The 14,653-nt window shown below is 48.5% G+C and overlaps 1 protein-coding gene across 2 annotated transcripts in view; it reads left to right on the top strand.

Annotated features, from left to right (window-relative positions):
- The first annotated feature begins 642 nt into the window (after positions 1-642).
- Positions 643-14,653, top strand: part of kat6a (K(lysine) acetyltransferase 6A) — a 30,349-nt gene continuing 16,338 nt past the window's right edge. For both annotated transcript variants that reach the window (XM_071352674.1, XM_071352673.1), the window contains exon 1: positions 643-1,956. In XM_071352674.1, the coding sequence (XP_071208775.1) occupies positions 1,297-1,956 (660 nt within the window). In that variant the 5' untranslated portion in view covers positions 643-1,296. The remainder of the gene's footprint in view (positions 1,957-14,653) is intronic.

Below are 14,653 nucleotides of genomic sequence, written 5' to 3'. Positions count from 1 at the left end.
TGGTTTTGTGGTTTAAAGAATCTGCATTTACACAAAAATGGAGAACAGAATGTAAAGTTACCTCCATATCTACATTAGAGATCATCACAGTGGCTGATGTTTACCTACTCAGACGCTAGGCTGGCACTGTCCTTCTGAGCTAACTATGCCCTCTGCTCAGGGTTTTCTCTTCCTGTCCTAAATGTTTTTGTTATGTTCAGTGTTATAAACAGTGCTCATGTCAGGTAATGTTGATTTAGACTTCAGGCAGCATATATCCATCTCATACAAGATGTGTGCTCCCTAACTGTGTCTGTGTGTAGTTGCCAAGCATGACTTTGTTTACATGCTGCTGCTGTTTGAGGAGTGTCTTAGTACATGTCTTTTGAGGGTTACATTCAGTAGGCACTAAAGGAAGCAAATGTTTTGAAATGGCAGAATTACCCTCAACTCTAATACAAAACTTAAACATGTTTTTCTTTCAGTTTTTGCCTGCAGAATGTGACCGTCTTGCTGCTTTCTCTCTTTCACATAGTTTCTGACCCTTCCATGTGTGTGTCCTTTGTTTCTGCAGGGTGCGTTTCCTGCTGAAGTTGACTGTGCATGAAGGTGATCAGCCCTCGCTGCTCCCTGGGGTGAGATCTGTCCCCTTCCAGTCCGGAGAACAAGTGGATACCGCTGGAGAGCGAAGGAGAGAAAGAGGGTGAAGGAGTGGAGCCGCACGGATGAAACACATTTCCATCCTTCTGCAAAAGAGTTTATTCCAATAATCTACAGAAAACATTTTTTTCCCACTGTCCTGATTCTACCCTTACAGTACAACTGATCTTCAACTCAAGATGACAGTCACGGTTTCCACATCACACTGAGAGCCTCTTATTTACATTGAGGGGAGACTGAATCGTCAGGTTGTAGTCGTTTGTCCCTCGGCCCTTTGCAACAGGCAGTAGTGGGAGAAACCTAAGTGTTATTGTTGTAGTGTGTGTGGGTCCACCACAGCTCCAGAGTTAGTCTAGTACCTGCTGCTCCACGACACTGCTCTCCCCCAGGCTAACTGACCCTGCCGGGAGAGGTAGTGGGTGGACCAAGCTTTATTGGGGGGGTTGGCAGGGGAGCCTATGCTATGGTGAGCTGTTCCCTGCCGTGCTGCTCAGGACCAGGCTCTGAGGGACTCTCTGTGCGGCCCCGGGACAAAGGATAGTCTTCGGACAGAGGGGCTAGGAGGAGGAGGCGGCCTGGGCCGCGGGATTCTTACCCTTTGCCCGCTACGGGCGTGTGTTTGTGTGTGTGTCGTCATTGCGACCTCCAGCTGCAGTCATGGTGAAGCTGGCCAACCCAATGTACACCAACTGGATCCTAGAGGCCATCAAGAAGGTGAAGAAGCAGAAGCAGCGGCCGTCGGAGGAGAGGATATGCAACGCTGTGTCCATGTCCCATGGGCTGGACCGCAAGACTATACTGGAGCAGCTGGAGCTCAGTGTCAAGGATGGAACCATCCTCAAAGTCTCTAACAAGGGGCTCAACTCTTACAAGGATCCGGAGAACCCCGGCCGCCTGGCCTACCCCAAGCCCCGCCTGGGCAGCGGTGGAGGAGGGGGTGGTCATCATGGGCATGTGGGCCATGGCGGGAGCCACCATCGCTCTGGGAAGAAACCAGGGCTGGACTGGAACAAGCTGATCAAGCGTTCCCTGGAGGGGCTCCATGAGCCAGGGGGCTCCACCCTAAAAAGTGTTGAGCGCTTCCTCAAGTGCCAGGGGGATGTGGCGGCCTACCTGTCTGGCAGTGGCTCCATGGGGCCCGGGCTGTTCCACCAGCAGCTGAGAGTGGCACTGAAGCGGGCGTGTGCCCACGGCAGGGTGGCTAAGAATGGGCCGCTGTTCCACCTCATCAGCCGTAGCTCCCAGTTGGATGGGACAGGCACCGTGGCGCTGGACTCCCTCCCACCTGTCCGCCTGCTGCCACACGAAAAGGACAAGGTAAGCCATGCACCTACATTCACTTTCTCAAATATAAACACAATGTAATGTCTCTGTAAACCTACAGTGTAAGTGCTCTTTTTACAGTTAACCGTTTTCAATCTGTCATTTTTGTCCCCTGTGGCAGTGGAAAGAATAAGTGATAATTAATTACATTTCTATAGCACTTTTTATAAAAATCTCAAAGCGCTTCAAAAGCAAAAAACAAACAAGCGATACATCATGAGTAGCCTAGCCTTAGTTAGGTCACCCAATAGAGGTCAAGTCTGAGAGCATGCATCCTCTAAAGACGGAGGGACAGTCCATGGCTTGATCAGAGGAAGGTGGTCAGGGAGATGGTTGAAGACCAGTGATGATCATGTAGAATTAAACAAACAATGAAGGCTGAAGGCAGCACACCACACAATCAATCTTAGCAGAGCTAGAATGATATTTTATAAAGTGGTTTCCCATGTGGTTGTAGGGCTGCCAGGGAAGACCTAATGCCAAAAATGTAACTATCTCATGCAATTAGTAGCCAGGTCGGGCAGCCATGCAGTAGAGTTTGTAAAACCTTGAACCAGTCTGTGCACAGTACACAAACAAAATCCCTCTAACTCCTTCCAGGGCATTAACTTCCATATTGCGTGAACACACTGTTTGCACAGCGTGGCTTGATTGATAATGTCTTTGTTGGAGTGAGTGGTGTCAAATGCAGGGCTTTAGAGTGCAACCATTTTACTCACATATGAACCTAAATATTTTCCTGTGTGACTTGAAATTTGTGGGCAGTGCGCCTAGAAAAATGTAAGGATTCTAGCTTTAATATCAATTTTTTAAAATTATGTTCTTAAATGTTTGTGTCCGCCTACATTTTTTAACTTAGGTGTACACGTGTTCCTTGTAAAAAAAGAAGGGAAAAAGGGTAAGTTTAGAGCCCTTAAATGGTTTAATACATTTCAAAGATTAGCTTGTGAATATAAGCAGGGGACGTAGCTGATAAAGAGTTCTGAGTAGAACAGGTCCGTCCACAGGTCAGAGAAGCACCATGGGGGAGACGACCAGCGGAGCATCGCTGTGGCGGTCAGTGGGTCCGGCTTTCACTGTCTCTTTCAGGGGGACGGGTCAGCGTGTAGTGGTGGTGTGTACTCCAGGAGGAAGCAGGGTGAGCGGAGTGCCCTATAAGCATTGGGCTTAGTTCTCTGTGGGCAGCTGCCAGGGGCGAGTGCTGCTCTACAGCCCTCTGTCTCAGGCCTGCAGCAGGAGGAGAAAGAGAGGGAAAAGAGGTGGTCAGGGAAGAGTCACGTGGCGCCCAGTGAGTATCATGCCAGGACGAGAGAGACTGGTGACCAGCTGCAGGGCTGGGTGGGGGTGAGGGAGGGATAGAGAGGGGTGGACACACACACACACACACACACACACACACACACACACACACACACACACACACACACACACACACACACACACACACACAGAGATTGGTGGACACACACACACACACACAGGGAGAAGGGTGGACACACACACACACACAGGGCGAGGGGTGGACACACACACATAGGGAGGGGGGTGGACGCACACACACAGGGAGAGGGGTGGACGCACACACACAGGGAGAGGGGTGGACGCACACACACAGGGAGAGGGGTGGACGCACACACACAGGGAGAGGGGTGGACGCACACACACACACAGGGAGAGGGGTGGACGCACACACACACACAGGGAGAGGGGTGGACGCACACACACACACAAGGAGAGGGGTGGACGCACACACACACACAGGGAGAGGGGTGGACGCACACACACACACAGGGAGAGGGGTGGACACACACACACACAGGGAGAGGGGTGGACACACACACACACAGGGAGAGGGGTGGACACACACACACACACACAGGGAGAGGGGTGGACACACACACAGGGAGAGGGGTGGACACACACACACAGGGAGAGGGGTGGACACACACACACACACACACACAGGGGGAGGGGTGGACGCACACACACACACACACACACACACAGGGGGAGGGGTGGACGCAACACACACACACACAGGGGGAGAGGGGAGGAGACACAAACACACACGTGGAGAGGGGTGCACACACACACACACACACACACACACACACACACACACACACACACACACGTACGTGGAGAGGGGTGGACACGCACGCGCGCGTGGAGAGGGGTGGACACGCACGCGCGCGTGGAGAGGGGTGGACACACACACACACACGCGTGGAGAGGGGTGGACACACACACACACACACACGTGGAGAGGGGTGGACACACACACGTGGAGAGGGGTGGACACACACACACACACACGTGGAGAGGGGTGGACACACACGTGGAGAGGGGTGGACACACACGTGGAGAGGGGTGGACACACACAGGGAGAGGGGTGGACACACACAGGGAGAGGGGTGGACACACACACAGGGAGAGGGGTTGACACACGGAGAGAGGGCTGGCGGAGAAGGGACATATGGGGGGAAAGGAGGCGGACAGAGGGAGGGGAAAGGAGGCGGACGGAGGGAGGGAGGTGGACACCGATAGAGGGAGGGAGACGGGGGAGCGGAAAGGAGGCGGACACCGACAGCGGGAGGGGGGAGGAAGGCGGACGCGGAGGGATGGAGGAAGGTGGACATGGAGGGAGGGAGGTGGACACCGGTAGAGGGAGGGAGGTGGACACGGATGGACGGAGGGAAGGAGGAGGTGGACACGGACAGAGGGTGGAGGTGGGGACGGAAGGTGGAGGTGGGGACGGACGGACGGAGGGGGGGAGGAGGTGGGGACGGAGTGAGGGAGAGAATCGTTACAACACTGTGTATATACATAATGACATTAGTAATGTCTTTATTCTTTTGGAACTTCTGGTAGTGTAATGTTTACTGTTCATTTTTATTGTTTATTTCACTTTTGTATAATATCTACTCCACGTGCTTTGGCAATGTTAACATATGTTTCCCATGCCAATAAAGCCCATTGAATTGAGAGTGGGAGGGAGGGAGGGAGTGGTGGGAGAGAGAAGAGGCGTTGGTCCCAGAGGAAGAGGCCTGGCTGTTGCATGTTCTGAGAAAGAAGAGGCAGAGGAGCAGACATGCAGGCGACAGAAGACACACCCACAGTGTAACCCGATAGACAGCTGGATGGGAACTAACCTCTCCTAGGGGCAGGACCGCACTCATACTTGCACACTAGCTAACACACATTACATTCAGGAATGCATACACCTATGGCATGCATACGCACCTCTGCATGCACTGTGAACAAACACAAGTGCACGCAAGCTGGCATACTGTACACACTCGTGTACACAGACAACCATGTGCTTGTACGCACCCTTACACTAATGCACTGAGTGTACAAAACCATGACTGACTGACCAGTGAAACCAGGTAAAAGCTATGATCCCTTATAGATGTCACTGAATCCATCTCAATCAGTGTAGATGAAGGGTAGGATTTTTAAGCATTGAGACAATTGAGACATGGATTGTGTATGTGTGCCATTCAGAGGGTGAATGGGCAACACAAAAGATGTAAGTGCCTTTGAATGGGGTATGGTAGTAGGAGCCAGGTGCACTGGTTTGTGTCAGGAACTGCAACGCTGCTGGGTTTTTCACACAAGTTTCCCATGTGTATCAAGAATGGTCCACCACCCAAAAAGACATCCAGCAAACTTGACACAACTGTGGGAAGCATTGGAGTCAATATGGGCCAACATCCCTGTGGAACGCTTTCGACACCTTGTAGAGTCCATGCCCCGACGAATTGAGGCTGTTCTGAGGGCAACAGCGGGGGTGCAACTCAATATTAGGAAGGTGTTCTTAATGTTTTGTACACTCTGTGCAGTACACACACTTATCAGCCATGGGATGATATCCAGGTCACAGCAGGGATGACAGGGCTGTAGTGTATAGTGATCTGAATGGTCCTCCTCCTGCTTTCCAGCCAGACTCTGTTGTGACTGGGTGAGTAGTACGTTTCGGTTCTGCTCTACTCTTCTCTGCCGTACAAGGGGTTTGTCTTGAGGCTTTCAGTTCATACTGCAAGGGTTTATCCCAAATGCTGCCCTCTTCCCTATATAGTGCACTACTTTTGACCAGGCCCCTTAGGTCTCTGGTCAAAAGTAGTGCACTATATAGGGAATAGGGTGCCATTTGGGACTTACGCTAGGATTATCTCTGCCAGGTGGTGGGAGCAGCCAGGAGTCACATGCCTGACTGACCTGCTGGTTGTTTGCTATGTAGGCTAACTCACTACTGACCCTCTGGCCCAGATGGCCTCCACTTATAGGGATAATCCACCACCAGAAATAAAATAAGAACATGACACTCCTGTCACTTGGTGAAAGCCTGTGTTCAGTGGGTAAAAAAAAACTTTCCCCGTGATTTAACTTCTATTTGGACTGTCTGTGAAATTCGGAAAATCGAGTAGGAACGCATCATAGCTACTGTACAGGGTTCTTGTCATTGGAGATAGAGGATAACATTTAATAATGCTTTTAAAACAATTACCTACTTCCAGATTGCCAAATCAGCCAATAGATGGTATGGGCATACTGTCTAAAACACATCTGTTTATATCCTCATGACTAAGTAGAGATTTTGCTTAGATGTGCTCATTCTATACGGTGTACCAAATTATTCAACTCAGTTTCTCTTTCAAGTACCATCTCGCAATGCGGCTTGTGTGTCTGTGGGAAACGTGGGAACTGGCCATTGTTGCCATAGCAACGTACTCTGGGCAGAGGAGCTGCAAGCTGAACTTGGTGAGACTCTTAAATTGATAGGGCAGTTTGTTTAGGAGATTTCACAGGTAGCTAGCTACTGTACTTCACATGCTGATATTGACTTGTATTATTGTGTGTAGCTACGTTAGTTGGTAGCTACCTTTGCATTATGGGTTTTGTAGTCCACTAGAGCTTCAACCAACATGTTCCTACCAATCTTGTTCTAATGACAAAATGAAACATTTGTTCACCAAACATATTGTTTTCACGTAGTAGTGTTAGAGATGGGGGGGATTGATACAGTTACAAATCGGGATATTATTTTTGACGCTCTATCGTATCATTTTGACAATATGCAACATTATTGCACTAGTTGGCTGTACTTGCACCAAAACACCAGTATTTTTCCTTCGTAGCTTGTTCTCCAGGTTAAATACGGAGCCAATTTGTTTTCAACACTTTCATTTCCTTTTTTTTGTAAGATTATAAAATATAATTAACAATACAAAACATACACATACACGGTGCATTCAGAAATTATCCAGACCCCTTGACTTTTTCCACATTTGGTTACGTTACAGCCTTATTCTAAAATGGATTTACCTTTTCCCCCCCTCATCAATCTATACACAATACCCCATAATGATAAAACTAAAACAGTTATATAAAAAAAAAAAAAATCTTTGCACATTTATTCAAAATAGAAAACGTATGTAAATGTGATAAGTATTCAGACCCTTTACTCAGTACTTTGAAGGACATTCAGAAAACTTGTCCCGAAGCCACTCCTGCATTGTCTTGGCTGAGTGCTTAGGGTAGTTGTCCTGTTGGAAGGTGAACCTTCCCTCAGTCTGAGGTCCTGAGTGCTTTGGAGCAGGTTTTCATCAAGCATCTCTCTGTACTTCGTTCATCAAGGATATCGCTGCTCCGTTCATCTTTCCTTCGATCTTGACTAGTCTCCCAGTCCCTGCCGCTGATAAACATCCCCACAGCATGATGCTGCCACCACCATGCTTCACTGTAGGGATGGTGCCAGGTTTCCTCCAGATATGACGCTTGGCATTCAGGCCAAAGAGTTCAATCTTGGTTTCATCAGACCAGATAATCTTGTTTGTCATGGTCAGAGTCCTTTAGGTGCCTTTTTGGCAAACTCCAAGCTGGCTGTCATGTGCCTTTTACTGAGGAGTGGCTACCGTCTGGCCACTTTACCATAAAGCCCTGATTGGTGGAGTGCTGCAAAGATGGTTGTCCTTCTGGAAGGTTCTCCTTTCTCCACAGAGGAACTCTGGAGCTCTGTCAGTGACCATCGTGTTCTTGGTCATCTCCATGACTAAGGCCCTTCTCCCCGAATTGCTCAGTTTGGCCCGGACGGCCAGCTCTAGCAAGAGTCTTGGTGGTTCCAAACTTCTTCAGTTTTTAAGAATGATGGAGGCCACTGTGTTCTTGGAGACCTTCAATGGTACCAGTCCCCAGATCTGTGCCTCGACACAATCCTGTCTCTGAGCTCTACGGACAATTCCTTCGACTTCATGGGATTGGTTTTTGCTCTGACATGCACTGTCAATTGTGGGACCTTATATAGACAGGTGTGCCTTTCCAAATCATGTCCAATCAATTGAGTTGAACACCGGTGGAATCCAATCAAGTTGTAGAAACATCTCAGGGATGAACAATGGAAACAGGATGCACCTGACCTCAATTTAGAGTCTCATAGCAAAGGGTCTGAATGCTTATGTAAATAAGTTGTTTCTGTTTTTTTTTTTTTATAAATTTGCAAACATTTCTGAACCTGTTTTTGCTTTGTCATCATGGGGTATTGTGTGTAGATTGAGGATAAAAACATATAATACTTTAGAATAAGGCTGTAAAGTAGCAAAAATGTGGACAAAGGGAAGGGGTCTGAATACTTTCTGAATGCACTGTACAAAAGACATCACACAAACATCCGCTACATCACACCTGCCCAGACCCACATGCTCACACCCCCATCTCCAGTGCCTGCATCACCCTGCGCCACATGGCCTCAAACTGCACCATTTTGTTTCTCTCCATTGCCCACGCACTTTCAACATTTAGATAATAAAGCATTTAAACTTTCCATTGTGTTAACAAGAAAAGTGTCTCACTGCACCCTCATATGCCATGTCTTGAAATATGCAGACAGATGGATTAAAAGAACATTTACATTGTAATACTTCTGACAGCCAACTTTAACTCGGCCCAGCACTTTTATTTCCATGACTGATCAAAACTAATTTTCTCATGGCATTCTTGGCCTTCTGCAGCAAACATATGGTGAGCAATATGTTTGGAACATCGAATCTCAATAAAATCACAGTATCGGAAGCGCAATACATATAGAATGGTGAGAATCGCAATACGTATTGTATCGGCACCTAAGTATTGTGATAATATCGTATCGTGAGGTCCCTGGAAATTCCCAGCCCTAATTAGTATTATTTAACACTGTTAATCATAGGAATTAGTGGTTTGGGGTGGATTATCCTTTTAAGATAGTGATCCGTCTTTGACTTAGTTGAGTAAACAGGCTCATTCGTAGTGGTGTTAATTTGTTGTTTGGAGCCGTTGCATGGTGAACTCTGGATGTACTGCTACTAAAGCAGCTTCCTTGCTGGCTGGTAGTGATTTGAATGTTTCTCTTTGGCATTCAGGCAACCTCCAGACCAGACAGCTCTGCTCCTCTTATGCTGCTATTTGCAGTATTAAAGTAGCTGCCTCACCATGTCTCTGCCATAGAGCCTCTGTCAGCCTCATGTCCTCTAGCTTATCCCACTGTGTGTTTGTGTGTGTGTGACTGGTGGGGTGTGACACTCACGCTTCCCTCTTCTCGCTCTCTCACTCAGGCGAAGGCTCATCAGTGCCATATTGCCTTCATGATTGCTAGTGGTTGTAATTTAGAAAGGGAGCGGTGGGTGAGGGGAGAGATGGGAGGGGAAAAAAGCAAAACAAATGGATAAGCACCGGCTTTGACCCCATGGCAGGGGAGATTTGTGTACTCAACACCGAATGACTGTGTCACACAGCTCCATTCAAACATTATTGCAGACCCACTCTCTCCCCCTAATAGGGGGTCACTACCGGGCCATATTGGGGGAGGCAAGGGGGGTGTGGAGTCAGTCAAGGGTCACAGATGTATAGATAGCAAAACTCATTGCTTTTCCTGAGATGAGCCACCCAGAGCCAGCTGTAGTTATGAGCCTAGTGGGCCATTAGGAGACTATGGGACGGGGATAGGATGGGAATTGTTAAGGTGTCGGGAAGGGAGGTGAGGTGAGGTGAAGAGCAATCGTGGCCCTGTGCTTGCCCTTTTCACAGCAGCTGGACCCGGGTGAAGCAGAGTTCTCCTCACTGATGTTGCTGTGTCAGGGGAGGGACTTGTGAAAATATAAGCAACTGATTGGATTGGGGTGACCGTGTAGTGTTCTCACTGACCTGATTCATTCTGTTCAGTGTGCTAGCAGGTTGGTGGTCTGCCTATGAATGAGTTGTAGGCCTAATTGGAGCCTGATTGTGTTTTTATCTCAGTCACTTTCAAACCGTAATGGCATACGCATGTACCGCTCTCCCTGTGTAGGCTAATTACTGAAACGTCTTACATGGATATTAGCTCCCCCTTTTAGCTAACATTACAACCCTCTACTGTTTTTATCTGCTAAGTAAAGGCTTAGCGCAACACAGGACATAAATACAACATACCAGTAAACAAGGATTATGTGCCTTGGGTCAGTGCGGTCTCCCCCCCCCCCCCCCCCCCCCGCTGCATCGCCAGTGCGGTCTCCCCCACCGCTGCATTTTCAGTGCGGTCTCCCCCACCGCTGCATCGCCAGTGCGGTCTCCACCACCGCTGCATTCTCAGTGCAGTCTCCCCCACCGCTGCATCGCCAGTGCGGTCTCCCCCCCCCCGCTGCATCGCCAGTGCGGTCTCCCCCCCCCCGCTGCATCGCCAGTGCGGTCTCCCCCCCCCGCTGCATCGCCAGTGCGGTCTCCCCCCCCCCCCCGCTGCATCGCCAGTGCGGTCTCCCCCACCGCTGCATTTTCAGTGCGGTCTCCCCCACCGCTGCATCGCCAGTGCGGTCTCCACCACCGCTGCATTCTCAGTGCAGTCTCCCCCACCGCTGCATCGCCAGTGCGGTCTCCCCCACCGCTGCATCGCCAGTGCAGTCTCCACCGCTGCATTTTCAGTGCGGTCTCCCCCACCGCTGCATCGCCAGTGCGGTCTCCACCACCGCTGCATTCTCAGTGCAGTCTCCCCCACCGCTGCATCGCCAGTGCGGTCTCCACCACCGCTGCATTCTCAGTGCGGTCTCCCCCACCGCTGCATCGCCAGTGCGGTCTCCCCCACCGCTGCATCGCCAGTGCGGTCTCCCCCACCGCTGCATCGCCAGTGCGGTCTCCCCCACCGCTGCATCGCCAGTGCGGTCTCCCCCACCGCTGCAGTGTTTCTGTGTGTAGAGAGGCGCTGGCCAGGTCAGAGAGGTGTCTGGACTGAGAAGTGAGACATTTCTCTCAGTAGTGGACACCACTGGGGTCCAGAAAGAGGGCCATATCCCAGAGCCATGATGACAATGTCTTTGAAGTCCGTTGAGTATCAGGTTTGCAATAGAGAGAGCAGATATTTGTTAGCAGTCTGCTAAGCCAATGGATCAAGTAGGGTTTAGGAAAGTATTGATGGACAATACAGGGCTGATTTATTTGTTAGTAGACTAAACCATATTATGGCGAAGTGTGGAGTCTGGGGAAAGTGCAGGTTGATTTGCATTGGAGGCAGCTATTGTTTACATTTAACCCAATGCATTACCTGGAGTCCTTAGGAGACATCATTTGAATTTGCTTCTACTCTGTGCTCAAAGGCCATGTCCATTGACCTATACTTCTCTTGGGTTATGGATGTATTTGGCCTATGCTTGGCCTTTAAATAGGGATGTATTATGAGCAGGTTGTTAGTGTTGGTGTTTCACTAATGAACAGAGCTCATATTTCAGAGCTCATATTTCACTGGCCAGGTGTTCCCACTTGCCCTAGTGACACCAGAGGTGTATGAGTCACACCCAGACACAGACAGCATCTGGGCAGTAGTCTGGTGGAGTACCATTATCAGGCTGACTGGGGTTAAAGTGGCTACGGCAGGAGAGAGTGATGAGAATGCTTGTTGGCGTAGAATGATTGCGGGGCTATGTAGAACTATAACCCAGCAAATACGGCCAATGTGTTCTCCATCTGGGAAGTCTTTAGCTGGCACACACACGGCCAACTCTTACCTTTTTGATACAGTGATTACTGATTTAGCCTTTTACCTCGTTAACCTCCCTGCTGTATGGTGCTTCACTGCTTCTAACAGCTAGACCGGCAGGAAGCACATCTATTTGAACCAAAATCCCAACGCGTGTAATAAGGTCATTTAGTTAATGCTATTATCCAAATCGACTTTCAGCCAGTAATACAGTGATTCAGGATATGTGGTCCATTGGCCCATGCAGGAGTCAAACACACTACTTGGGTGTTCCTAACACCATTCTCCACTCAACCATTTGAGCCAGCGGAAGATGTATAGCTAGCTATGTTAAGTCATCCACTCCCACTCCATATTCCTGCTATGCCTGGAGGTTGTGTGTTTCATGTGTGTGTTCCTCGTGACGAGAGTGTGCGAGTGGCCGAGCGTGTGCTGCGGAGCGACTGGCCTGTAACGGTGATCAATGAGGTTGTGGTGAGGGGGCTGAGTCTGTATTGGGGACGGGAGGAGGGGCAGCTCAGCGCTGCCTGGTGGTTGGATGGTGAAATAGGTTTCACATGTTAATGAGAACCATGACTTGAGATGAGACAAGGACAACAGGGCATATTCTCTCTCTCCCTCTCTCTCTCTCATCCTATTTCCTCCCTCCCTACATCCTTATCCTTTCGTCCTCTCTTCATTGTTCTCTCTCTCATTATCTCCTCCTTTGTCCTCTCCCTTTCACTTGTTCCTTCTCTATTACACCCAATGCAAATGGACAAGGAGAAACCAGGCCGCTCTCACAGTGCATCTCTCAGCTAGGGTATTGTACACCAGCGATTCTCAACTGGTGGGTCGCGACCCACATTTAGATCGCAGGAGATTTTGAATGGGTCGCGATGTATCTTATAAACGACTAAAACCAGGTAGAAAGTGTGTAGCAATGATAATTCATTAAAAAAAAAAAAAATATTTAATGGAGTTAAGCAATTTTTCTTCAATCGCAGTATCTTCAATATAGAGTTATTAGCAGCGCTATTTAGAGGATTTGGTTGATTTTTGTGGTCTCAAACCAGTGAGCTTAACCTTCTGCATCAAGAATATGAGTAAAGTGAAATTATTGACAGTGAAAAAGGTGGGACTATTGTTCCCTTGTTATATAATTGGTACATTTACTATCAATACAGCATTAAACAGTAAAACACATTTTTGAAAAGTAACTGTTCTCCAGATTGCATTTTGCCAACCTAAAAAATCGCAATGTGAATATTGGATTGCGACTGAGACAACTTGGTTCAATTTGAGTCCTGAGGCAAAACCAGTTGAGATCCACTGTTGTACACCATGGACATCTGCTACCGTAGCATGAGCCAGTGTATCTTTCATAATGGGACATCTAACGTGGAAAATCTAGGCCTATACTATAAATCCTTATTAACTAGGCTCTGTTTTTGCTCAAGTGTTGGCCTTAGTAAGACAGAGGGCTCGATGTCAGGACAGGTTAAGGTTAGGGTTACTTCTACCTGTCTGGGTATAAAGGGCTTGAGCCCTCACTCTAACCTGAAGGATGCTTATCCAGACTGTCTGTAGTTGTTCAAGCATGTAGAGATTACTCTGCTGTTGCGTTGACATGGTGAGATGAGTTATAGGCGTGTCTGTGTTTTGACTAACGTTTCCTGCCTGCTGAAATCATCTCTTATTTAGTGTGTACATAGTAGCATACAGGTCAACAACACAGTTGTGGGAATTCTGGACTATAATGTCACCGTCTGCCAACCATGTGACTGACTCACCAGTCTGTAAGTTTATGACTAATAAAGTAGAAGACTATCTCTTGAGGGAAATATATTGCTAACCTTACAGAAGGTTAGGGCTGTAGGTAGCCTAGCAGTTAGAGCAATGTGCCAGTAAGCGGAAGATCGTTGGGTCGAATACCCGAGCCGACAAGGTGAAAAATCTGTATGTTCCCTAGAGCAGGGCACTTCACCCTAATTTGCTCCAGGGGTGCTGTACTACTATAAAAACAACCCTGTAAAACAACACATTTCACTGTACCTATCTGGTATATGTGATCATAGCATTTTTGGGGGGCTTTTAAAAAAGAAAGCATGCCTCCGTGAGGAATTTCAGGGAAATGTACACCATTTGTCCCACACATATTGTCTTGGAAAACGATTTATTTCTTTAGTGCCAGTAATTGAGTCATATCACCAATGAAACCCCACACTAATGTGTATGTATGAAACCCGATGGCTGTGCTTTGCATGCGCTAGCTGCTCGAGCGTGGAGAGAAAAAGCGAGTGAGTGAGCACACACAGGGCAACCTCCACTGGGAGCAAAGGGGTTAACTGGCAGGAATGATTGAGGTGTTGGTCTCTGGGAGACTGCACAAAGGACTGCTGCCATATTTTCCCTCCTTTCTCTTTTCTACATTTTTTTTCTCTCTCCTAGCTCTTTCTTGCTTTCTCTCTCTCTTCTCAATGTGAGGTGTCACTGCATGCAAGCGGGAGCCTGAGTCAGAGGGAAATGAACCCAATAAATCAAGCTCTTCGGACTGTCTTTTCTCCTCTCCCCTGCTTGGACCTGCTTTTCCATCCCTGCGTGGAGCTATGTGCAGTCAGCCAGGAATGTCTTTGCCCCTGCCCCCAGCCTTATCCACCATGGTTTCCGTTTGGAAAATTTGGCGACATTTGAGAAATTTACCGGACATCCATATGTATTAGGGCGTCCACCCAC

The sequence above is a fragment of the Salvelinus alpinus genome, chromosome 19, assembly GCF_045679555.1.
Source record: "Salvelinus alpinus chromosome 19, SLU_Salpinus.1, whole genome shotgun sequence".
In the NCBI taxonomy this organism is placed as follows: domain Eukaryota; kingdom Metazoa; phylum Chordata; class Actinopteri; order Salmoniformes; family Salmonidae; genus Salvelinus; species Salvelinus alpinus.
Note: the sequence above shows the minus strand (reverse complement) of the source record. Positions and strands in the feature narration are given on the sequence as shown.